Source organism: Carica papaya, chromosome 5 (assembly GCF_054855325.1).
Source record: "Carica papaya isolate Zhongbai chromosome 5, ASM5485532v1, whole genome shotgun sequence".
Classification (NCBI taxonomy): Eukaryota; Viridiplantae; Streptophyta; class Magnoliopsida; order Brassicales; family Caricaceae; genus Carica; species Carica papaya.
In genome coordinates, this window is record NC_142313.1 from 1,355,314 (window position 1) to 1,381,693 (window position 26,380).

Consider the following 26,380-nt stretch of genomic DNA (forward strand, 5'->3'; position numbering starts at 1 on the left):
TAAAAGTTATTTAATAAATCATTCGCAAATATATATATATATATATACACACACATATATAAACATTACACTTTTTTTTTTTTCTGTCTAATTTATTTATTCCTGCTATATGTAGTCATGTGCCCGTTCCCTCTCTTAAAACAACCCTAAAACCCATCTTCCTCCTCCGTTCGCCACCTCTCTTCTGTATTTCGCGGCTACCCTCTCTTTCCAATCTCGAAAATTTCATCTTCACCTCATTTAACCGCCATCGCTTCTCCCTCTTATACCTCTCCTTTCGCCGAGACCAGATTGTAAGGAGCTTTACGATTCTCATCCTGACTGTGTTCTATTCTCCTTAAACATGGAGGAACATCAAGCTAGTCAACAAATTTCAAAGGTCTTTCCAATCAAACCGAAGCTCAAACCGAAGCCAAGAACCCAATCGCAGACCTCAGAGTCGAAGTACTGGTCATCCTTCAAATCCCACCAAATCCCTGACTTAATTTCATCAATCGCTTCTCTCTCCTTCTCTCCCGTTTACCCCCATGTCTTCGCCGCCGCTCACTCCGCTTCTCTCACCTTTTACTCTTCACAGACGTTCTCTTCCGCTTCTTCCATCTCCTCATTCTCCGACGTCGTTTCCTCCACCTCCTTCCGCTCCGACGGCGCCCTCATCGCCGCTTCCGACGTCTCCGGGCTTGTTCAGGTCTTCGACGTCAAGACCCGAACTCCTCTCCGGCGTCTCCGTTCCCACACTCGCGCTGTGCGATTCGTGAAATACCCACTTCTAGATAAGCTCCACTTGGTCTCCGGCGGCGATGACGCGGTGGTCAAGTACTGGGATGTTGCTGGGGAGAGCGTCGTTCTGGATTTGCTGGGTCATAAGGATTACGTTCGATGCGGTGATTGCTCCCCTGTTAACGGTGACATGTTTATCACCGGGTCTTATGATCACACAGTGAAGGTCTGGGACGTTAGAGTCGAGAATTCGAAGTCGGTCATGGAGGTAAACCACGGGAAGCCTGTCGAGGATGTCATTTTCTTGCCGTCCGGCGGGTTAGTTGCGACCGCCGGAGGGAATTCCGTGAAGATTTGGGATTTAATTGGGGGAGGGAAGATGGTGTTTTCCATGGAGAGCCATAACAAGACTGTAACTTCGATCTGCGTGGGGAGAATTGGGAAGGAGAGCGGAGAAGAGGCAATGCAGAATAGAATTCTCAGTGTTGCTTTAGATGGATACATGAAAGTTTTCGACTATGGAAAAATGAAGGTGACTCACTCCACGAGATTTCCTGCTCCGCTCATGTCAGTTGGCTTTTCGCCGGATTCCATGACCAGATTGATAGGAACCTCCAAAGGAATCATCTTTGCAGGGAGGAGGAAGATGAAGGAAAACGTGGAGACCGGAACTGGAAACTTTTGGCAGTTAACCAACGAAGCAGGCAAGCCAAGGAGACCATTAAGGCCTACTTATTTCAGATACTTCCATAGAGGGCAGAGTGAGAAACCATCAAAAGATGATTACTTGGTGATGAGACCAAAGAAAGTGAAATTAGGGGAGCATGATAAATTATTGAAGAAGTTCAGACACAAGGAGGCTCTGGTTTCTGTCCTGAGCAAAAAGAACCCAGCTAATACCGTAGCTGTGATGGAGGAATTGGTGGCAAGGAGGAAGCTGTTGAAGTCCATTTCGAATATGGACAACGAAGAGCTTGGCTTACTGTTGATGTTCTTGCAAAAACAGTCGACCATGCCAAGGTATTCTGGTTTGTTAATGGGGTTAACTAAGAAGGTTCTTGAGTTGCGAGCAGAAGATATTGGAGCTTGTGATGCATTGAAGGGGCATGTTAGAAATCTTAAGAGGTCCATTGATGAGGAGATAAGAATACAACAGGCCTTGCAGGAGATAGAAGGGATAATCTCTCCATTGCTGAGAATTGCAGGAAGAAGATGAAGTTAATGGCTTTTTATATCTTGGGTTGTTTATTTCAGGTACCTTTTTACTTCAAGAGAGAAGTTCTCCAATTTTGGTCAATGAGATATTATTTCATGCTTTGTTTGCTTCTATCTTTATATTGCTGTAAACATATTTGCACGAAATTAAAGTTCTAATGCAATTAAATGAGCGAAATCATGTTCAATTTCGATATAAGTTTTAGTTCTGAATCGTTTCATACTACCGCATAAAAATTTAAAGTGTTGGAGCAATATATTTTATCAGTTATAAGTCTATTACATGGTACCTGGAAATTTTTCAGTGGCATGTTTGGAGTGAATTTGATTTATGAAGGCATTGCTCATGGTAAATTGATTCAGCTTCTCTTTTTTCCTGGTGAAGTGAACAACTTAGTCGCAGATAGTAGTTCAAGTAATCAACTTAGGGTTTAGGACATGAGAGAAATTTAATTAAAGGGTGAAGAGCTGGAGGTCTATAGGAACTCTTTATATTTTCAAGAAGAGAAAGGTCTTCAGCAAAGGAGATGAATCTTTCCAGAAAAAAGGAGATGAATCTATAGGATTTTGAATATCCTGCCCACAAAGAAAAGAATGGCAACCTATGGGATTTGTCTATGTCCTTCATAAACAAGTCCTTAGCATACAGGTAGAGATTTGATTTCGGGTGAGTTAAGGCCGTGGGAAGATATTCTGATATGCAAGTCCAGGAAAAAAGCTCATCCCCTTCATTCTGTTGGCTATCTATCATTTTAATAATCTCCAAATAATGGAACAAGGGAACAACTAAGCTGGATGTTATGGCCGAAATTATATCTCTTATGTTTATATGAGAAAAGTTGTATATCCATTGAAAAGGCTTCACCATTTTGTTTTCACCTGTGCCCAAATTGTAGATTTCTTAATCGTTCGTATGAGTTCTTAATTGTTGATTCTCGTTTTCTGACTGCAATCATTTTGCCATTACTTTGCAGCTTGCAACTATGTTTGGAACAAATAAACTAATCCTGTAAAAATTGATCATCGATTAGTTAAAGTGAAGTTTTTGTTATTTTGTAAGCGTGAAGTTTCTGATTGATAATAATTTTTTTACCTGGTTGAGTTATCTCCGTGAAAATATGGAGCCTACAATGACCAAAAAGAGAAAAAAAAAAAAAAAAAACTAACTAATCAGCAAGGATAATTTCATGGCACATGCGGAGCCAAAGGGTAAATGCCCTAAGGTACTAACATGTTAGCGTCCTGCATTTTCTCTTTTGGACCTCTCATCGACCCAGCACCAGTACATTTCTGGAGAAGAGGAATTCGGTTGAGACAACAACAATCGTATCTTAAACATGGAAAATTTGGTAAAGCTTTGATAATAAACTACTGTGACATTTAAATTTGAGTCTGGCACGAACCAGAACAATATAAAAGAAGGCATGGAGAGTAACCTCAACCCAATGGGAAAGACAGATAGATGAAACCTTATGAACTTTATTTACAAGCTATGTATTCTACAATGCACGAAGGTCTGGCATTCTCTCAGACGATCCTACAAAATAAAATTAAAAAATCAGGAAGATAGAACAGTACACTACATAGTTTATTATTAAAATCCTCTTATGCGTGAAAGCCAAAACTAAGAAAACCAAAATTTGGGAAAAAAATTGAAAAAAGAAAAACAAAACGAAAGTTAATTGTTAATTTAAAAAACCCGAAGTTTTCATGTATGATAACAACAGACAAACTTAAGGATTGGATCATCTGAAAGTTTTCAGAAAATTGAATTATAACAAGTTCAAACAACTGGAACTAAAACTATAATTTGCACCAGACAGTTTAAAGAATGTGAGTGTAAGAAAAATCCTATTAACATCACCAACTTGCTTAAATAGAGTAACATTGCAGTGTGATACATTGACCCGTGCACAATTGTTGCTAAAACAGAATTCTGCAATACAAAAAGAAAATTCCATTGACCAAACCAGGATAGAGGTGGTGGATATCCATGAACAGATATAACTATAAATGCATTATTGGCATATCTAATTTTAATTTTTGGTTTTTAATGCGCAGTGTAGTCTGACACCATAGTTGAGCATTGAAGGCCAGTGTAAGGACATCCCACAAATTTTGGGCTGATGCAACTGCCAGGGAATTCGGTTATATGATCTAAGGTGAAGTTTGAATTCAGTCTTCTTCATGAGGTAAAGAACTATTTCTGTCAAAAATCTAATGGCGAAGCAACATGTAATGCTCTGAATTTGAGCTGAACATATTAATATTTATCAATATAACTACATGCATATCTTTATTTATGCATATGCAAGCCACAGTTTGAACAGACATTTAATAGGAGAGTAACGCATTTCATACCTAAAGTCCTGGATGGGGCTAAAGGATTGGTAGGCTTGCAAAAACTCTGTCACTAACTGTGCCTAGTGGGTGTTTTCTTCCCTTGGGGTTTTCGATGACCTCAATCTGGATGATTTAAGAGAATGTATCAACGGGGCATTTTCATCATCTTCTTCGTCTTGAGCATCTTCTTGGTCTGGATCACTAATTGGTTCCTCTTCACTTGAATTATTCTCATCAAAGAGTCTCTTTCCTTCAATATTACGGCTTTTTCGAGGACGACCTCTACGCCTGACAGTCGCTCCATCTTTCTCATCTGTAACAAATTTGTAACATGTAATATTTTCCATGAAAAAAGCACAAAAGAAGCTTCATAAAAGCTCCGGCTGCACAGGAAAACATCAAAAGCACCTATATAGTGACTATAAATATATTTCTTGTCTGGATAAATACAATTTTGACAATTCAATGAGGAAAACATACATTGGAGAGCTATCTAGATTATTGACAAGTATTGACTCATTTCCAAATTGAAGGTAATCAACTTCAATAAATCAGATTTAAAGAGAAGATATACACATAAGATGTATATATATGAAGAAAGAATAGGAAATAGCTAAGCAAAGAAGAAAAGCCATGGGAACATGACCCAAGGAGAATAAGCACAACCATGCAGTTACGAGTCCAACAACTTTCCCGACATAAAAAAGAACATCAGATCTCTAGGAAGCATCTACTAAGTTGAAATTAAGATTGTAACTGAATATTTACGTTGAGTTTGGTTCAAATTCCAATTCTATGGAATGAGAAAAACATTCAATTGAAATATGATAGAATAAATGAAAACAACAGTGTTATTTAAAATCAATTAAATATCCAGTTCAAATTAGGTGTTTGTCCGATTCTTTCCTTAAGATGAGACAATACAAAATTCATATTTATAGAATTGAAGATAGGAGGAAAGTTAATTTAGTAACTTGAAAATAGATGGATGATATTTTATTTCAGAAAAAAAGAAGATGAATTATATTCAAAAACAGCAAGGAGGTGCAATCTAACAAAATGTCTATTAGGTTCCCAAAATCCTAACTAGTATAAAGTAGGTAACATTTAATTAAAAAGCTTAGGATATAGAACCAAGTATTCTTAAATTTATCAAAATTAGATTCAATGTCCTCAAAAGCTCTTTTGTTCCAAAAGGTAGCCAATGCCCCTCGAAGCACAGAGCTCCTCCTTAACTGAACCAAGAATGACCTAATTCAGGCCCCAATAACCACATGCCAAACTCCAAAGCCGTTATGCAAACGGCCACCACAAAAGAATGGCTGCAAACTTATGCACTGCTCTTGCACAACATTCCTTTAAATTTTTCCCCTCCCAATCAACTTGCCCAAGGTTAAAATAATTCCTTGAGATGCCTCCCAAGGAGAAAAAGGCTACTCTCTGGTTGCCTTAACCTTGCAAATTTATCTAGCAAAAATCCTCCCTCTCCATCACCCCATTGCTCAAATGCCCATAATAGGACTTCACTAATAAAACTCCAGAAGATATCAGCTTCCATATGGGATTCAAATGTGTAAATTATAATTATCTTCTATATACCAAACAACTAGGATTTAATTGAGCGATAATAGAACAATTAATTTTACCAAATGATTAGATGCTGAGTAATACCAAGATATAAGCTGCTGCCTATAGAACTTAAGGTTAGGTACATAGCTATTGATGAAAAACGAGAAGACTCAAGTTAGGAGTCAGAGTTAGTTTTTTTTTTTTTGAGAAATAAAGAGTCAGAGTTAAAGATAGTAATAGGAAAACAAGCAAAAGAACTGAAAGCATAGCAACCTCAGTTCCAGTGAAACTAAGGAGATCTATATTGTCAAAAAAGAAACTGAGGAGATCCACGAGGGAAAAGAAACCAACCTTGAAAATCATCGTTCATTGCATATTTAGAGCTTAATGTGTCAACAAATGTAAAATAAGGGCGCCATCCACTGGGATCTTCATCAGTATTAAAATTCTCTCTTCGCTTTTGGACATCTTTCAGACTATTCAGAAAGCAGTTAAGTATTAGATTCTGCCTACTGCTGATTGACCAGAAAAACAAAATGTACCTTGTTCAGGGTTTTTAATGAAAATATGCTTCTAGAAATGAACCTTACATGTCCATGACATCAGATGAAGGAAGTTTCGATACAAAATGAAGGATGGCACCTTCCAGAAATGACAGCTGCCTGGGAGCTTCTATAAACGCATAATCAATGCCTTCCCTGACAATTGTTAAAATTTCTGATCTATACTTGTTTCGAGCTGCACCCATGAATGTTCCAGAAAGCCGAGCAGCAAGATTCTTGCATTCTTGAAAATATCTGCTCCTTACAGATTCATCATAATCTGTTGACAGTTTCACAGCATACCGACTGAAGGCCTAGTCAAGCAAAATCAAATCAACTCTATATGCATCAAAACTTTGCAATATAAGGGGAAAAAACATAGAGATAAATTTAATAGAATAGAAATTCAGATTGCAAGACAAAAACAGAGTCTAGAATGTGAAGGAAAAATGCTGAATATCCTAATGAATTTTGACAAAAATCTCACTGAAAGATGGCCTGAAAACATTTAAGTTCTGAAGAATTGTCTCATCTAGATTCCTTTATCTGATCCTCAAATCATGTGACATTTTTGTCAAAACATAAGTTTACAAACATATATAAATTACAAATGGCTAAGAAATAACAGTTACTATCATCCTGATTCCATAGATGTAAAAGCCCTACCCTTTTCAGTGCTTCTAGAAAGATATTAGATAGATCATCATCTCTTTTCCTTAGGACGGAAATAAGTTTCTTCACAATCTCCGCAACATTAGCCCCATGCATCACAAATTGAGAAATGACTTCTGGACCAAGGTAATCCTGCAGTAACAGTTGGAATTAAATGAGACAGTCAGTACATTGGGAAAGGGGGAACAAAGATTTTCTAAGAAAAATGCACAGTAAAATATAGCATGACAATAGTAGTAATCCTGCAGATTCCCTCCAACCCCTCTCCAACCGCCACCGCTAAAAAATAAAAGCTTTCATGAACACAGTAGACATGAAGTCAAAAGATTTTTTAATATTTTTGCACCATGTTAAATGTTCACCTTGGGAACGGTATCAGTAGTAACTAACTTCGCAGCAGCAATCATAACTGCATCCCTATTTGTCTCCTCAATGTACTCTTTGTTTGCATCATCATCTTCTGTCTCATCTATCATAAAAATTGGAAAGTGAAATCAGAATTTTTATCTATGAAACCAAGGTTGAGGATGCATCAGAATTTTTAGCTCATAATAACATGCAATAATAACCTAACAAACACTATATAGGAGTCTAAAACCCTAACTTGTAAACCAAACATTGAGAATTACCGATTACGTTTACCTTATTAGGGTGCTTTAACTGTATGGTATTAAATAAAGACAGAGAGAAGTCCGTGTAGTTGGATAGCTATAAAGGTTAAATACAAAATTGACTTCTCATAAGATGGTGCAGGCCTAAGCCATAACTAGGTCTATTTCTCTGTTGTTTCTTCTCCCTTAAGTAGCAGATCTCGATTCTGCAATGCATCCCTCTCATTGATAGTCTCCTTTTCTTTAGAACATAAATTTCCCATCTTGTCCAGAGACTTGTCATGTAATAATACTTGACAATCAAGAAATTTCCTATAAGAAAATATACAACTATATTGTAAGAAATGGTGCTCCCAAGAAATCCGTGCATTTAGGATCATTTTGATTTCTGTTTCTACTTCACACCAGCTAACTAGAAGCTATTCACATGACAAACTCAACGGTGAACCAGTTTCCCAAACCAAACTTAAATAAGGATTCACTTTACCTGAGATACTCAACTGCTGTTCGCAAAGTTTCCAAAATTTCTCAAGAACAGAAGTATCAGGACAATATCCCAGCATTTCCATCCTTGTCGAAGCAAAATTTGTCTTTCTAAATAAACAACAAACTTCTGCAAGCATAGTACAAACCTGCAGCAAATCATGTATTGATTAAACCAAAAAACTATTAGTGGGAAAATAATCAAAGAAATTGCTTGCGATTAAAACTAAATAGCGCCCAAGGGGTGAAGGGGGAACACTTACTCGGCAAGCTAGCTGATTTCCAGATTTACTGCCTTCAACTAGAGGAGGAATGTTAAGATAATACTCAAGTTCCTCAAACAAGGTAGTGCGCTTTGATAATAGAGACCTTAAGGATGCTTCAGATACTACCTCACTATTTACAACAGAATGCAGAGACCAGGCCACATACAAATACATGTTCAGAAGCATAAAACTGACAACCTGGATGAGAAAAAGAATTGTATTATGGACACGTCCAAAAGGCTAAAAAAATGGCATATATCATTCTTTTGCTGCACACCTCATCATCTAAGTTTCTTAAATTACGGAGAGTCATCGCAATATCATCATATAAGCTTCCAACGTGTACAGGCTTTGACAATTGAAGCTCATATAGCCTTTTCAAATTTACAAGAAGACTGTATTCATCATTGCCATCCTGCAGAGGTAGAAGACATCATATTTTATCCATTTGTAATACAGTCAATAGATAAAAAGTATGAGGTGGGGACATACTGCTACTTCTTTCATTGCTGATCTAAGTTTAGCAATAAGCTCATCTTCAAGATCCTTCATTTTATTACGGGAAAAATCTTGAAGCTCCCCTTGACTCTCAGTTGCACAAAAAGTAATAGCTTTCACACAGGATCTCAGTGCCTCCTTCTCACCATGTTTAAAAAATGCATCTTTTATGAGCTGAAGAACGGTCTTAAAGTTCTGAGAGAAGAGATGAATCAGTATTTGTTACAAACAAGGTAAAAACAGTCAAAAGAAGTTGCATTAGAAAAGCTCACTTGCTCCTGTCTCTTAAGGGAATAAAGCTCGAGGTTCATATACACAATAATCTCAACAAGCGATGACACTTTTGCTTTGTCAGCCATGAATTTGCGAAGAAGCTGTGTATGGTACTTCATCATGGAAACAGTAATTTCTCGTCTATTGCTTTCAAATATTTCCTAAATTTGAAACAAAAAGAAATTAAAGTTTTGTCCTTCTTCAGTAGGTCATGGAACAGATACTCTGACTACGAAGAACTAACTTGGTAAGGGAAAACAGGAAGACAAAAATTTTATCCATTGAACCTGTTAATTAAAAATGCGTAACTGGATGTATGACAGGAGAATTCACATAACATCCTTTACACAAAAGGGTAAGGAATTCATTCGTAAAGGAAAAATCATCATCGATTCATGAAATATCAAGAAACCCAAAAATGAGAACTGAGACCTCCTTGAGAAATAGTAACTCCACCTCAACTGTGATAATATATTTTCATATGAATCTACAAATCAACATAATCCACTTGCACATGTGAACACTTTATTACACACACACCAAAAAGAAATGAAAATGTAAGTTGAATTTTTCTTCTTACAACGCAAGACTGGTATAGCTAAATATTTCAAAAAAAAAAAATGGTATAGCTAAAAGGATTAATACCTTTTGAGCCTTAGTGAAATATGGCTTACGATTATCTGAAGCAGGAATAATTGTCTCTCCAACAGCCTTTACCACAGATGCAGAAAGAAGTCTAATTAAGTTTGTTGCATCCTCATCAGTAAGCTCAATCAGCGGATTCTCATCCAAGAGCATGGATATAATACATTTCCAATCCTACAAGTGAAATACAAACTGATATACTTTGCATACAGATGAAGATCCTACATAAAGAACATAATAGTTCTATAATTAATTTATTTCTTCGTTGCAGAATTTTTCCAAAGTGTGCCTAGGAGCTCATTTTAAAAAAAAAGAACAAGTTTGCCTAGGAGTTGAACCAGAAGAATGTATTAATAAGCAGACCAAGATAGTCCAGAAAGAGTTGAAGGCTGCCCCATCCCCATGGCCCAAGGGGAAAAGTTCAAACTCGTAATCCACTAAGCCTAGTGTGGACAAGTAGTGAAACCAAGTCCATCTCAAATCAAGTTAGGATAGGGCAGTTCAATCCCTCTTCTAACCTCTCCAACCTGCTGATACCATACCACATTAGCATACTCCAGAAAGTCGCAGCATACCTTCATTGCCTTCATGTACTCCCAAACATCGTCAATGACATAGTTGCTCAGAATTGGATCTGTCGAAAACTCCCTTAGTATTTGCAGCATTCTACTGATATGGATCTCAGAAGAATCATTACCATTGCCTAAAAAGGTTATTGAGTGAGAGTGATTCAGTTGACATAGTTGTAATGCACATTTAGCACAAACGATTTCAAAGAAATAGAACCTTTTTGGCCAGCTTTTTGAGCAATCAGGTGATCATATACTAATGCACCTATTGCACGCCTGATCTCTGGAGGATCATCAATGAGTAGATCATATAAAGGGCCCAGCTCATCATCAGGTAGAAGCTGATGTCTGCAAGCCATAAAAGTCCATATCAAAGAGAGAAGCATTTCCACGGACATTCAAGAGTAAAATAAACATGGGAAAGAGAGAGAAACAGTTACCTAAGTAATTGTTTAACAAGGCCTATAGCACATACAGCAACGGACACATCAATGTCATCAGCAAGTTCAATCATCCGATTAGAAAATCTTTCAGTAAACAGACCAAGAGTTGGCACATTGTCATCCACCTCGTAGATGTTTTGTAAGGCAAGAATAGAAGCTTTTCTTACGCCAGAACTCTTTAGATGCAACCAGAAGGAGAAGGCATGTAAGGTTTGTGAAAAAATATAATGAGGTATTTAAATTTGCTAGATTCAGTATGAGTATTTACTTTATCATTTAGCGTCCACCCAAGGTACTTTAAGTACAGATCCTGCAAGAATAATGAAGGGTATGACAAAATCCAAGAACCAAGTGACTGGATGCATGACATTCGAATATTGGGATCAATATCCCGATACCGATGCACAAATAACCTGCAAAAAGAAACAGCTAAAAGAAGTTAGTATTAAAGTGAGAATCATATGACCAATAGCTTCTACCTCATTGTCACGAACCTGATACTTGATTCAGGTATGGAAGAAAAATGAAAAAGGAGAGAGAAAGCAAAGAGAAAATATACTTTGATTCCAATAGTTTTTTTATGATTACATTCGTAGAAGAAGCACCTATTTATAGGCTAAAAATGATAAAAAGAAGAGTGACAAAAGCGGCCAGAAACCGTCCGGATGTTGCGGTAGCAATGATGGTGAAGGGATCTAACGTGATCTTCCTTGGTTGATTCGGTCAACCCTAATCCGTACACTCAAAATGACTAATTTATCCCTATGTGTGAATTTCCTTTTGCCTACATATTAATTACCTATTTCCTAACTTACCCTTGGTACCTTACGCTTATATAACATGATATTCTTTTAATGGAACTAATAAGTCGAGTTCGAGTACTATCATCAACTCCTTACTAGGAAAAAAAGAGATAATGTACAAATATGTTGGTATGACAAAGACGATCAACTCAGACATTTTCTTCCTATTCATGGAAAGGATGGGTTAGTCTCATCAATGGTATTAACTAAAAAATCCCTACCCTGTGAAAATTTTGCGCATCATGTCCTCCAATGCGGTTATTTTATCATGAGTCATTGAAAGCCTTTTGTTTAGTGACTCCACACGAGGCCCATCAGATCGTTTCTTCATTTCAGTATTCAATTGTCTCTGAGTGGTTTCTCGCTGTGAGCCAAGCATTTTTGCAACAGATATAAAGGATGTAACAAGTTGGAGACCCATTAATGAAGCAACTTGACGATAAACTCTTGGAGGAGTGCTACATGTTAATAACATAATAAACGTAAGCAAGAAAAATCATCTTATAAACTTAGCTATAATGACTTTGAAAAAAAAAATTTTGAATGCTACCATGATAATGCAATTATATAGTCCATGCACTTTTCAAACAAAACTGTGTCAAACAATGGTCCATTCTGACATTCAATAACCAGATTGTCCCAGAATGAAACAAGATTTCCCCTGAAGTTCTTGATTTCCTTCTTTTTTGTACTTTCTTCAACTTCCCCCTGCATTTCAAATACAATAAAGAAAGCAAAATAATACTGGCACCAAATCCTGGTCCACAATTTTAAATTATTTACTATTGAAAATACTTTGAAAGGGCAATTAAATGTTATAAATGAATGGCAAACTGTAACACAGCAATATACCCTTCTAGCAAGATTGACAAGAGCAACCACCACGTCATCAACATCAATCATATCCACAAAGTCTTCACTTACATAGTATTTAGGTCCACATGCCTACACGAATGGAATATTGTTGATCAAAATTCAATTACTAAACTGTGCAGATTACAATGCAAAAGATTTTTTTCCAAGAAGAATAATATTTAATGAGAATCCAATTTCAGCATGCACTTCTCCATGGCCTTGTCCTCATCCATGGTTTGATTGTGCACACCAAAAACTTGCAGGTTACCTCAAACAACATCATTAAGAGGTCAACCATTGCTGGTTTTGGATTCCTTTCATATCTTTCAACCCAAAGCTTGACAGCTTGAGGGATAATCTTTCCATTTCCTCTGACAACCTCTGCACAAAATTTAGCCAAGAAAATTATAACCATCTAAAGACACACTGAATAATAGAGGTGAAATAAGTAAAATAATAACAGTACTTGTTCGAAGAGCACGCTTCCACAAAGAAAAATCTAAAGAAGCTTCACCAAACTACATCAACAAGATCCAAAAATGACAGTTCTTCTAGCCTCTAGATGCAACAACTAGAAGCTTTCAATGAAAAGATTCACAATAACTGTTTCTTCACAATATCTGATGTATTATCATACTAAAAGATTTCATATACGATGTTCATAGTATGCTAAAACATAAATAATTGGCGCCAACTAAGCTTCTTAGATAACTAACATTTCACTGTTTTTTACCGCTATGGCTGTCTCACTGCCACGTATTATGTTAATATACTAAATATGCTCTCCAAATATATCAAAACCTAACTTATTTGCAGAATCCAATTAACAATTCTGATTCAAGGATAAGCTGTAATTAAAACTCATATCCCATGAATTCATATCATGAATAGATAAATAAACACAAGAATGAATGAAAATGGCTAACCACTAGCCCAAATTAGTTCATACACACATCAGGAACAAAATAATGCAGTAATCATTACCTTGCATAGGAGGTACTCTTTCCCCAGAAAGAAATATCTAATTCACTTTTGCATAACAGAAATAAATTCTTCTACCACCAAAAAAACCTAATAAAATTGTCCGCGAAATAAACCAGCTAATTTACACAAAGCTCATAGAACCAAACGACGAGATCAGTGACCAGCATCAGCTTAAACCAGGGAAATTTCAATTAGTATCAGAAAATGTATACTCAGATAAGTCGAGTTTGCAAAGAATAATTTCTCATCGGAAACGTGAACATAACTTTACCTATCAAGCTCAGAGCGGGTTCGGAAGAAGTTCCTCCGGTGGTACGACTCCGCTTAGGGCGACTGTCTTCAAAATCGTCAGGTGAAGCCTCACGTTCGACTTCGGTGGGGCCATCCTCGGTGCTAGTCCTCTTATGGAACTCCGCACCGCTTCCGTTATCGTCGTTTCCTCCTCCTCCAATCTGAACATCCTCCCTACCACGTTTCTGCACCGCAACAAAATTCACCAACAATTACATCTCAACCGATTACAACCGATTACATCTACACGTACTTGAGCAAAAAAAAAGTGCAGAAACAGAGAGAGAGAGAGAGAGAGAAGGAGAGAAATGAGACTCACAGCGGGGAGACTCATGATCAGCCTCCTGATTGGCCTAGGGTTTGTGCGATTAGAGAGCAGAGATCGAAATGACGGAGTAGAGAGGCAGCACAATCTTGATTTGGCCAATAATTTTTAGGGAAGAGAAATATCCCGCCAAGAACCAAATGAATTTTCGAACTTTCTAGCAACTGGAATTATCAACTCAAGTCTCCGACTTTTATACTCTCGAATCTTTACATTGGGGTTTTGCCGTTTTGGTGATATTATCTTTTCATCCTAAGAATTAAAATTTTAAAAAATATATATATATAATTTTCATTTTCGTTCAGTTTAAATAATTTTATTTACCTTATACAGTTTATGTACTGTGTTTATATTTTTTGAATTTTTAATAGAGTAAGCAGTTCATACTTTTATACACCGAGTTCTTACTAATCCGGTTTCGTGCTCGTTGAATGAATTTTCGATAATTTCTTTTAAATTAACTTTCAATAACAAAAGTTTAGCACAAATTTTGTTATCAAAAAATTTAATTCCGAAATGTTTTTCATAGTAATATTAAAAGACAACATGTTCCTAGTCTAATAAATTCATCTTTATTTATTTATAATAAATTTTATTATTTAAAAATTTAATTTAAATTTTTTTTTACGTTGGTTAATATAAAAAAAATAGTAATAATTTAATAAATTTATTATTATTATTAAAAAAATATTAGCAAAATAATTAATTAAAATTCAATTTACAAATTTTAAAAAGAAAATAGTGAAAATATAATGTAATTATTTTAAACATTCTAATTAGTATAAATTAGTTATTTTTTTTATGTTACAATCAAGTTTTCCAACTAATAAGACTACTACACATATATATATATATATATACACACACACACACACAAATTTATATATAAAATATAAACAAGTATTGTTGTATGATTTGAACAAAACTAAGATATAGATTTATAAGCACATTAATTCAGAGAAACATTGAGATTAGACAAACTAATCAATTTTGTAATTGAACCAAGGTATAGCATAAACTTTAAAACCTCTTCCACATCCACATTGCAACTCTTTGTAACCTCTAACCCATTGAGCTCAGTGCCCTCTGCAAGGATCATTCCTTGCATCAGGAAGAAAGCCATCTCCGCCGGGTTCCGAATAGTTTGATCTCCTCCAAATTGTCACTTAAATTTAAGCTTGTTTGTTGTGCAACGCAGAGCATAGAGGCAACGTCAAAAACTATTGGCCATGGACTCGATTAGAAGCTGATAACCTTCTGGTACAGCACACTGCGTTTGAGCGCACTCTGCCAGTGCAGGAACGTCGGAGCTTATGTCAAGAAACCGAGACAAAAAGAGCAGCAAATGAAAATCGGAGATTCTCTTCACAAATGGAAGACTCCTTGTCCGTTCTAGGTGATTCCTGAGTGCTTTCATCGTCACATCAGTGTTCCGGTTCTCAATCGGGAAGGTTGATGAAAGCGGGCCCTGCATAACAACAAAAGAGTATACCTAAGTACGCCCTGCTGCAAATAAAGAAAGTAGTGGAATTACAGGTGATTCTGCAAAGTTTTCATATACTCAATCGGCAAATCAATCAACTAGACACCATCTATCAAATGAAAATATCAATTTAATGACACAAGAAGAGAAACGAAGATGGATGCAACGATGAAAAGATAAAAACAATAAAACAGGCATCGCATATCTCCTTAGATCAATCCACTTCATTGTCCAAAAACAATGGTATCATTTAGTAAATGAACGAAATATAGTAATATAACTAAAAAGAATAATATACTGGAGAAGGTAAATATAGTGATGTATTTGGTAGATATAGAACTATATAGAATAAATTTGTTCTCTTAAATATTTAGCAATCAATGAACAGCACAAACCACAGTGCATGATTACTAAAACACTCCTTGTATTCTTTTATGTGATTTTTAATTTTCCGCAAATGAAACAAATCTTTTGTATTAATATAAATGTATTAGACTCAGATTAATTTTGAAAATTAATATTCTTTAAATTTTTATAATTAACTTCAATAAATCCTTTGAGATGTTGTCAAATGCGACATTATCGATTTCTTCAACGATTTTCATAATCATGACTCGTTTATAAGATCTCTTAACTCTACTTTTCTTGTCATGATACCTAAATTACCTAAACATCAAAGACTTCCGACCTATTAATCTTATCAGCTGCATATACAAACTTGTATCAAAAGTGTTAGTTAAAAGACTCGCTACTGTTTTACATAAAGTTATTGGGGAATCACAAAATGTTTTTGTTTTAGGTAGACAGATTACAGATGCTATTCTTATTGCCAATGAAGTAGTGGATGAAGCCATCAAGAATAATCAAAAAGGAGCATTATGTAAATTGGATATGGAGAAAGCTTTTGATCACGACAATTGGGACTTTATTGACAACATGCTGGAGAGACTTGGTTTTGGTACAAAAATGGAGAGGTTGGATTAGAACACACATTTCTACATCTAGTTTTGCGGTCATGGTAAATGGCGGTCCATCAAATTTTTTCCCTGCTTCTAGAGGTTTAAGACAATGTGATTCCCTTTTTCCTCCATTTTCATTATCATTATGGAGGTTTTAAATAAATTATTGGAAAAAGCCAAAGAATTGCAGCTATTAAAAGGTATCATTGTTGGCCAACAAGAGAATCAAATAGAGATTACCCATCTATTTTTTGTTGATGACACACTCATTTTCTGTCAACCTGATATCAGCTCTTTAATCTTCCTACGATGTGTCTTACTCTACTTCTAGGCAGTATCAAGATTGAAAATAAACCTACACAAATCTGAGTTAGTGGTTTTGGGCATCTCCTTGGGTAATATACTTACCCGTTCTTTAGGCTATAAATTATCTCATCTCCCCATTACTTATCTTAGTGCTCCTCTTGGTGCTAAATTCAAAGATAAAAGTTGTTGGGACTCAATAATTAACATATTTCACAATCGTCTTACAAACTGGAAGAGGAGGTTCTTATCCAAGGGAAGCAGATTTACACTCATCAAAAGCACACTCTCAAACTTTCTCATCTACCCCTTATTTGTACTTAATATTCCCAGCAGTGTTGCCAACAAACTAGAGGTCATACAATGCAATTTCCTTTTGGGTGATTGTGACAACAACAACAAAAAATTAATCTTGTGAATTGGAAAGAAATCAAGAAACCACTCAAAAAATGTAGACTGGGTCTGAGATCAACTGACAAACTGAATAAAGCTCTACTCAGGAATATGCATATGGAGATTCTAGAATGACAACAACAAAGTTTGGAAATCAATCATTATGAGTAAATAGTTCAATGGTGACTGCAATAATAGTTTTAAAATAAAATACAGCAGCTATGGTTCTATCCTATAGAGAGGTATTTGGAATCTAAACAACCTTATTCTTCATAATTCTAAGTGGAGCATCAGCAATGGCACCAAAATCCGTTTCTGAAAAGATATTTTGCACAACAGAGAAGCATTCCAATCAAGATTTTCAATGATTTATGCGATTGCTAGATACAAAGACATGTTAGTAAAAAATGTTGTCAAATTGAATCTATGGCAGGGGATAGTGTCTAAACACTTGCAAGATTGGGAAATTGAGAAATATGAACATTTGCTCTAAACTCTGTCTCACATCCACTTAACTGACAACAATGACAAACTCACCACTTCTGGTAATTTCTCAGTTAAGTTCCTGTATAAGACTTTGGTCGACAATATTCCACAAGAACAAACGAAATTTTCTATTAATATTATTTGGAAATCGGGTGTCACTCAAAGAATTTTTTTTTTGCATGGAAAGCAGCAAAGGGCCGCATTCTTAATGAAAAGAGACTTTACAATTGTTAATAGATGTTTTCTCTGCAAAAACAGCACTGAAACATGTAATTGCCTACTCTTAGGATGTCTGGTCTCTCACAATCTTTGGTCTACTATTCTTGGCCTCATGGGACTATCTTGGATCAAACATAAATTAATTTTGGATGAGTTACTTGCATGGGAAGGATTGAGTTGTCACAAGAAAACTTTTAGACTCGTCCGTCTTACTATATTTTGGGTCATTTGGAAGGAAAGAAACAATTGTGCTTTTGAAAGAAAAGAAGTCGACTTCAAAATCAATACTGACAACTGGTTCCATTACTTCGGATCCATTATTTTAGAACATAATATTAAATGCTTTGATGATCTCGACTCTATAGTCGATTGTCTAATCAATTTGTAAATTTTTTGTAAATGGGCGGTGTCCCTTGGCACATTTATTTCAATACAACTTCATACTTCGATTTCAAAAAAAAAAAAATAATAATTAACTTTAACAAAATTTATTTTGCTGTTTAGTTTCTTGTTCCTAGCGGTTTTGTCTCTGTGTGGCACATTCAGCCGCTTGGGTTCGAGTACTGCCGGCATCTTATTACATATATGTTTAACAAAGTTTCTTTTGTATACGAATAAATATTATGTTAAAAAGAGGGTATTGTATGTAAATTAGGTTAAAGGTACATTCTATATAATTAATAATTTGTTTCTTTTTTCTATTTTATAAAACTTTTATATATAAAACTGTAATATCCAATAAAATAGACGTTCAACTATTCTTAACACAGTATTAGAGCTCTATGAAAAACCCTAGGCCTCCTTCACAAACCCGATTAGCCTCAATTGCTGAAATAAGACACAAAACACTAAGGGACCAACCTCTATTGCATGCACCACCATCCAGCCGCTAGCTCCAAGATCAGTCTTCGTTGTTGGTGCCAGAATCTCCCAGCCCCGCCTTCAGCTGCGCTCATCTCTGTCCAGCCGCACATCCAGCATTTTTACGTGCAGTGTCCAGCTGGCTCTGGCGCTATTCCTAGTTGTCGCACCACCCACCAACATCTGTCCACAGGCATATCAAACCTCCACCACGTCTTCTCCACGTGGCTAGACCTGCACCACAAGCAGACAACCGCGGCCAGTCCCTGCAGCACGTCATCAGCTGCTGTTCCCTGCAGTGGTGACCACCAACCTTGCCACCCGATCTGCCTCCCTGCTGCAACAGCCACCACAGTAGCCGGGAAACCTCTTGAAGCACCCTCCAAGTTTTACTAAATGTTATAAACCATCTAATCCCTCGGATATTTAGATGTATAGTCTTCCTTCATTTAATTCCATCAAATGGGGAAACTTGATCCCAGCGCCTTGAAATGTGTGTTTCTAGGTACTCCTCTTCTTAAAAAAGATACAAGTGTTCCGATCCGCCTACACAAAATTTTTATGTATCTGTCACTGTCCTCTTTGTTCAAAAAAATTATATTTTATCCAACTTTATCTTCATAAGAAGCCTATGTTAGGATATGAGAATACAGATTTCTTGATTGACTTTACTCTACCATCCTTGTCACATACTCAAACACCATCAACATCACCACCACAAGAAAATCCACAAAACCCACCAAAGAATTTATCCACTCAAGAAACTACACATGACCCCATATTTACTTAGGTATATACAAGAAGGAAGAATGAGTTATGAACCTAAGTCGATCCAAGCATCCAACCTTAGTTCTGAAACTAAGGTAAGTCTTGAAAACTCCACATAGTCTAATAATGATGTACCTATTACACTTCATAAAGATACCAGAAAATACACTAAATGCCCTTTTAATCATATTTTACATTTTGTACTATTTGGTAAGTGTTAATAGTCCCATAAAAATTTTCTTACAAGTTTGAACACTTAATCTATTTCTTACATTGTATCTAAAGCTTTGTTATGTGAGAAATAGAAATATATTATGAATGTAGAAACGTAGGCACTAGAGAAAAACTAGACATGGAAAATAGTGGACCTATCCAAAGGAAAAAACCTGCAAAATGCAAGTGGCTATTCACAATCAAATATAAGGCATATCGGACAATCAAGAGGTATAAAGTAAGATTGTGACAATAAGCTATACATAGCCTTATGGGATAAATTATCAAGAAACATTCGCTCTAGTAGCCAAGATGAACACAGATTTACATTGCCTTTAGCTAACCATTTTGATTGACAACTACATAATTTAATGTGAAAAATATCTTCCTGCATGGAGATCAAGAAGAAAAAATCTACATGAAGATTCCACCATATTTGTCATAGAAGCAAGAGCAAATAAAGTTTATAATATGAAGAAAGCATTCTATGGACTCAAGCAATGGCCTAAAGCATGAGTTTGGCAGATTTGCAAGGGTTATGATAGACTTGGGATATAAGCAGGCTCAGAGAAACCACATTTTGTTCATTACGCACTCATAGACATAGGAGTTATAGTGCTCCTAGTATATGTTATGACATTATTATAACAAAAGATGTATCAAAGATTGGTTGGAAGATTGATATATTTGTCTAACACAAGATCTGACATCTTTTATGAAGTGAGTCTTCTAAATTAGTTTATACACAGTGCTAAAAAAATGCATTTATAGGTAGTCTATAAAATGTTGCATTACCTAAAAGGGTCACCTAGGAAAGAGATCTTATTCAGAAAGAGTAACAGGTTGCTCTTAGAAACTTATACGAGTGCAAATTATACAAGGTCAGTGGTCGACATAAAATCTACTTCAAGTTATTGTACATTCCTTAAGAGTAACCTGGTTACTTGACAATGTAAGAAACAAATTGTACTTGCAAGATTAAGTGTAGAATCAGAGTTTCAAGTAATAGTATAAGGGGTATGTGAATTATTACGCCTAAAAAATATAGAAAGATCCAATAATCAAGTGGAAGAGTCCTATGCGCTTATACTACTACAATAAATCTATCATAAATATTGCGCACAATCTGTTATAACATGACATAACCAACCATATTGAGGTTTATAGACACTTTATTATAGATAAACTCAATAGCGGCCTGATATGTACTTCTTTACATGCCTACCAATTCAATATTAGCAGATATGTTGACCAAAAGCTTGAATAATCCAGCATCCCAGACTATCATCGACAAGCTTGGGATGGATAATATCTATTTCTTAACTTGAGAAAGAGTGTTAAAGAGAGTGTATTATATGTGAATTAAGTTAAAGGATATTATGGTAAAATACACCTTGTATAATTAGTTAGTTATTTTTTTTTCTATTATAAAAAACATGTATATATAAAGTTATGATATTTAACAAAATACATGTTCAACCATTCTTAAACATTATTAAGGAAGAACGAGACAAATACAATAGTATTTTTAACAAAAATATTGAACTACATATCAATCATTTCTCCATACAAAAATAATAACTTATCAAATCTAACAATGTCCATCATGAAGCTATCTAATTGCAATTAGTACAAGATAATAAGTTAAACTATTCATACTTGTAAGATATATAGGTATATATACCAAATATTGATATTCTATTAAACAATTCATACTCATACATTGAAGAAGCAATCTTTTATATCAAGCCTTAAAAGTAACTTAGAAACAAAAAAAATATAAAAAAGAAGAAAGGACAGTTCTCTTCTAAGAAACTCAGATTTTTGTACAAGAACAAAGTGGTTCCACAAAACAGAATGAACAATTTTTGTTCGATGTTTTCTGTATTGTCCATTCTATTCCTTACTTTTTGGTACTAACATAGAACAGAATACTTCTGCAGTATGCAGTCCCATAAATTACTCTTACCAAATACTATCAACTAATGAAAATTAACCTCTAGATGAAAACTCAGAAGAGATGGTAGTACAACTGTTCTGAAAGGGTTGAGGAGAACATGGGCGTAGAGGAGAACAAGTACTTCTCCAAAGCCATAAGTCCACATGAGAGACTTAGAGCACTTCCTTCTAAAGGCAAAGAAGGAATGTCATTAACAAGGCATCAAAGGAGTGTCATCCCTATACAAATGCCTTTAGAAGAAATTCAAGCACAAATTATCAATCAGGTTCCAAAAATCCACTACATCTAAGAGCAGATGACTGAAAGGTGAGATTATTCCTACAGCCAAAGAATCTCTTAAAAGTCCAAAACAAGAAACATGGAAAAGAAAAGTTGCTCTTCTAGCCTGAGACTCAAAGAATTTATGTAATATCAGAAAACCCACTTTTTTGTTTTATTTCTTATCTTTAAAATTTATATTAAATAATGAGTGTCATGAAATCTATTAAAGGCTTTGCATCATTTTTTTTTTTGAAATAAAAAGTATCAGGTGCGTATTAGCATGGTACCAAGAACAGGGGTACCATCCATGTACATAAATTTACAATAAGATTAGTGAGTCAATGACGATCCCAAAATCCACATCTCCAATAATATCATGCCCTAACAATATATACCCAAAATAATGCAACCACCTATCTTTTATCCTACTCATGCTACTAACCTCATTCTCAAACACTCTACTATTCATTTCTTTCCATAAAACCCAAAAAACAGTCAATGGGATCATATTAGCTAACTTGTTTTTTAACTATTAAACCATCCGAAGCCCATATCTCACCCCCTACCGAACCCTGAAGGCTTTGCATCATAAAGGACGTGGAGTAAGTGACTATAATCAGCAAAGGGTAGGGAGGGTATTCAACAGCCTTTCAACACAGTATTAAATCCATGTTGGACCTCATCCACTTTCCAAATGCATATAAAAAGTAGCTGAGTTCAATCTGGCAGCTGAGAAGAGAAGAAATAATGCCAAAAAAGGACCAAATTATACATCAAGGACATTCTGACACTTACCACTTAAGTGGAAAAAGGACCCCGACTATTCAACAAATGATAAAGCAAGTAAAGAGTCAAATCAATTCAATAGGAACCCAGAATATCAAGGGATGTTGGCCTAGACATAAAAAAGGACTATTCAGAGGAACACGGAATATAAAAAGGCTCCAAGTTCCTCCCCAACAGGACACAATAAACTCTATAAAAACTCAAGGTCTGGAACCAATAATCTGCAAGAGTGGTGCCATGAGGCTAGAAGATTAGAGGATTCAGTTGTTAGTCTCCTCACATGCCTGGTTGGTTAGCAGTTCAGTGGCGGAGGAATTATGGGCCTGGGATGGCGTTGCTGTCAACAAATGAAAGAAGAACCTCATCTCCCACATCCCGTTGGATATTGTGTGGGCCATTTGGAATGGAAGGAAAAGTAGAGTTTGTATCTGTTGTATCCTCATCTTATTTGTATTGTATTGTCATTCCAATTCCATGGAAATGAAACTTAAATCAAACTCAACCTAAAAGTAGAAAGAAGATAATTTATCCAACTCCATAACTCATGTTGCGGTACATCGTTATCTCCCATTCTAAAGGACCAAATTACCTCTTCGACGACTTCCACATTGCCTCAGTTGTAACAGCAATCCTTATTGCATCCTCTCCTTGCCTACTGAGCTGCAATGTACTTCACCAATAACAGTTTTTTCTAGCCTAGCATAAGCAGCAGCTAATTGTTGAAGAATGAACTTAGAAAAAAGAAAGCCAGTCATCGAGCAAAACCCTTACGCTACATCAACCCAAAACTAAAAAGTTGAAACTTTCATTTAATGGTTCATGATCAAAACCACCATTGATTTGGACGAGACCTTGTCCTTAAACCAGATTTATAGGGGGGGTAATAGTTGTCAAGAAATTATTCCACTTACTATTTTTTGGGTGATTTTGAAAGAAAGAAATGCTGGAACTTTTTTGTGGGGGTAGAGATTAGCTTTGATAACATTAGGGATAGATGGATACATACTTTTGGATCTATTTTGTTGGGTCATGATATTAAATATCTTGATAATATAGGTGCGGTCATCGACTAATTGATAGATTTGTAATCATTTTGTATATAGATGGTACCTCCTTAGTACCTTGTGAATAATAATACTTTACTTTTATTTCAAAAAAAAAGATTAGTTGTCAAGAAATTATCAGACACCAGTTTCTTTTGATACTCACAGCTATTCCCCAGTAGAGAGTAGAACATCTCCTTGAGCCTACAGGGCAACAGCTGAATAATAATTACATCTTTTTGTCTTGTTTACTAAAGGAGGTTCAACAGTCTATTCTCGTGGAATTGTCAGTCAACAATTGACTAGTGTATAACAGTGATGCAGTTCATGTTCCCATCCCCCACCCCCCACCCCCAAACCAAAATAAGTGGATGGAGCAAATGGCATGATATTTAATGCCAAAATTGTTCTAGAAGATACAGTCAATGACTGAAATTTCAGCTTAAGAGCAACCACAAACATACATTTGCATACAATTCCAGGTATCCCTCCTTCTATTGATATTTTTGCAGCTCATTTTGGGTCCTAAAATCAATAAATTCTATACCCATGTAATAAGAGATATCCTCGACACAACATCTGATAAAAGGTAGAATCATTACTTCCTGAGGTTCCTACTTCTAGGAGGCGCACTAAAAACCTAACTCTTAATAAGTTGAAGCCATTGTTAAAATGACACAGTAACAGAGAAGTAGAGCTAATTTTATCAGAAATGCCTCTCTAATTCCTCATAACTCGTAACACTTAGTCGTTGTGAAGTTAAAGTTACAGGACTAATCAACACTAAAGCAGGCGCAGTTAGATTCAATTTAATGCAAAGATGTGGACTGGAAACGAACCTGATGATCGATAATCTTAACCAGAACCAAGAAGAAATCATTGTCCACCTCCTTAACATCCTTGCCACCAACAACCACATCCTTCTTCATCCTGGAGAGTTTAGGATCGTCGTCGTCACGGATCTCCGTCTCGAACCAACCATCCTTAAACAGCCTTACGCACATATCACTCATCTGAAACGCCTCAAAGTGGATTTCGGCGCCGCCATCCTCATTCACCTCCAGCTTCACCACAGCCGTTACCCATTCCTTCAACCCGCTTTCCGCGTGGAGTTCCACAGCCTGCAGAACCTCCTTGTTCGACAAGGTGTAGTCCTTCTTGTCCTGCATTATCGTCTGCGTAAATATAAACCCCACTCTCCTCATCCCCAACCCCATTGCGATAGCATCTACGAGCTTCTCCTCCTCCAGGTCCCTCATAAGCAACAAATCCTCAGTGCCTTGCTGCGGCGGCTCGTAGATGAAGTTAACCTCCACTTTCCCATCCTCCGAAACGACGCCGTACATAAACCCTCCTCTCTTCACGGCGAATGCGAGGGACTCATTTACGTAGTGCTGGAAAGCGTTGGCGCAGTCGCGATCGAAAGAGACGGACTCGCAGTGGGAGGTCTCCTGGCGCGTGACGCGCATCTGCTTCGCGATCAAGTCGTCCATGGTCATCTTCCGGCCAAACGATCCGGCAGGGTGGACGGCGGGACCGCCGCGGACGGTGCGCTCACCCTCGTAGGCGAGGAAGACGATAGAACCGTGGGTGAGGTTGAGGGAGGAGAGAGGAGTGTTGGGGTTAGCCATGTCGGTGAATTGGAGGAGATCATGAGGAGCCTTGGCCAACAGAAGGTTCTGGTTCGCGGAGAGGGTTTGGTTCTGAACGGGGATTTGGAGCTGCGATTGGATTAAGACTTTGAGCTCAGCAACCGTGGTGTGTGGATTATCGACGGAGACTCTCTCCAGGCCGTCTCTGCTACGGATCCTAAGCATCATCTTGCTTCGATTTGAGGAAAGAGATGGAGTGGGAACAGCAGATTGGGCCCTGGTATTAGACGGATTTCAAGGACTTAAGAGTACAGAGACTGAAGAAAGTAAAGCGTCAACTTTTGTTGAGATACGATTTTGCTTGTATGCGAAGCAGACTCCCGCAAAATATATATATATATATACACACCCCTCGATTTCTTCCAAACTTCTGCTGAATCAAGCTTATCATCATCCAGTTTCCATTTCCATTTTAGATTTGCTTTGCATATTTTAACATTTATTTATTAAATTTATTCCTCCAATAATATATAACGTAATTTAATAAACTATGGACTGGGCCAACCCTGGCTCAGCCGAGCCGAGCCGACAAAATATAGGCCCATGCTATGGGCCAAGCTGTCCCAAGCCAGTCTTACGAGCCTATTGTTAAGTTAGAGAACAGCCCAAATCCATTTTTTGTCAATATTTTTTCAAATTTTATTATAGAATTTTATGTAAAATTTTACAGAAAATTAATTTTTTTATTATCATAATATAATTCATATTATTTTTAATTAAATTATATTAAATTAAATTTTAAATTTATGAATAAATTCTGCAAAAAATTTCACATATATTCTAAAAATAGCCCTCAATTATCAATTTATAATTAAAAACTAAATTATTTATACTCAAAATTTTACAATTTTCTTATATATAATTTATCAATTCCAAAATGTGTGTG

General features: G+C 36.2%; 3 protein-coding genes across 8 annotated transcripts; 1 reads left to right on the forward strand and 2 right to left on the reverse strand.

The window, feature by feature from the left end:
• The first annotated feature begins 84 nt into the window (after positions 1–84).
• SWA1 (transducin family protein / WD-40 repeat family protein) lies at positions 85–4,238 on the forward strand. Of its 3 annotated transcripts, none has more exons than XM_022051393.2 (2): positions 85–1,974; positions 3,997–4,238. In XM_022051393.2, exon 1 carries the CDS (start codon positions 344–346, stop codon positions 1,934–1,936), a length of 1,593 nt encoding a protein of 530 aa, XP_021907085.1. In that variant the 5' UTR covers positions 85–343; the 3' UTR covers positions 1,937–1,974; positions 3,997–4,238. The 3 variants fall into 3 exon arrangements, with proteins under 3 accessions (XP_021907085.1, XP_088075584.1, XP_021907084.1); XM_088219458.1 differs by lacking the exon at positions 3,997–4,238 and adding an exon at positions 2,241–2,813; XM_022051392.2 differs by lacking the exon at positions 3,997–4,238 and adding an exon at positions 2,321–2,813.
• On the reverse strand, positions 3,267–14,328 carry SCC3 (sister-chromatid cohesion protein 3). 2 transcript variants are annotated; one of them, XM_088219456.1, is made up of 22 exons: positions 14,102–14,328; positions 13,763–13,967; positions 12,776–12,888; positions 12,505–12,597; positions 12,203–12,360; positions 11,874–12,110; positions 11,118–11,262; positions 10,847–11,025; positions 10,624–10,754; positions 10,413–10,540; positions 9,838–10,011; positions 9,192–9,353; positions 8,914–9,114; positions 8,699–8,836; positions 8,419–8,619; positions 8,160–8,304; positions 7,424–7,530; positions 7,056–7,193; positions 6,438–6,703; positions 6,199–6,323; positions 4,297–4,591; positions 3,267–3,472 (listed from the first exon to the last, which is right to left on the reverse strand). In XM_088219456.1, exons 1-21 carry the CDS (start codon positions 14,114–14,116, stop codon positions 4,359–4,361), a joined length of 3,294 nt encoding a protein of 1,097 aa, XP_088075582.1. In that variant the 5' UTR covers positions 14,117–14,328; the 3' UTR covers positions 3,267–3,472; positions 4,297–4,358. The 2 variants fall into 2 exon arrangements, with proteins under 2 accessions (XP_088075582.1, XP_088075583.1); XM_088219457.1 differs by having other exon boundaries at positions 3,395–3,871.
• Positions 14,329–14,977: 649 nt separating this feature from the next.
• LOC110821344 (Nuclear pore localization protein NPL4) lies at positions 14,978–25,920 on the reverse strand. 3 transcript variants are annotated; one of them, XM_022051139.2, is made up of 2 exons: positions 24,682–25,920; positions 14,978–15,575 (listed from the first exon to the last, which is right to left on the reverse strand). In XM_022051139.2, exons 1-2 carry the CDS (start codon positions 25,660–25,662, stop codon positions 15,321–15,323), a joined length of 1,236 nt encoding a protein of 411 aa, XP_021906831.2. In that variant the 5' UTR covers positions 25,663–25,920; the 3' UTR covers positions 14,978–15,320. The 3 variants fall into 3 exon arrangements, with proteins under 3 accessions (XP_021906831.2, XP_021906833.2, XP_088077210.1); XM_022051141.2 differs by having other exon boundaries at positions 15,391–15,610; XM_088221084.1 differs by lacking the exon at positions 14,978–15,575 and adding an exon at positions 18,835–19,357.
• Between the last annotated feature and the right edge of the window lie 460 nt (positions 25,921–26,380).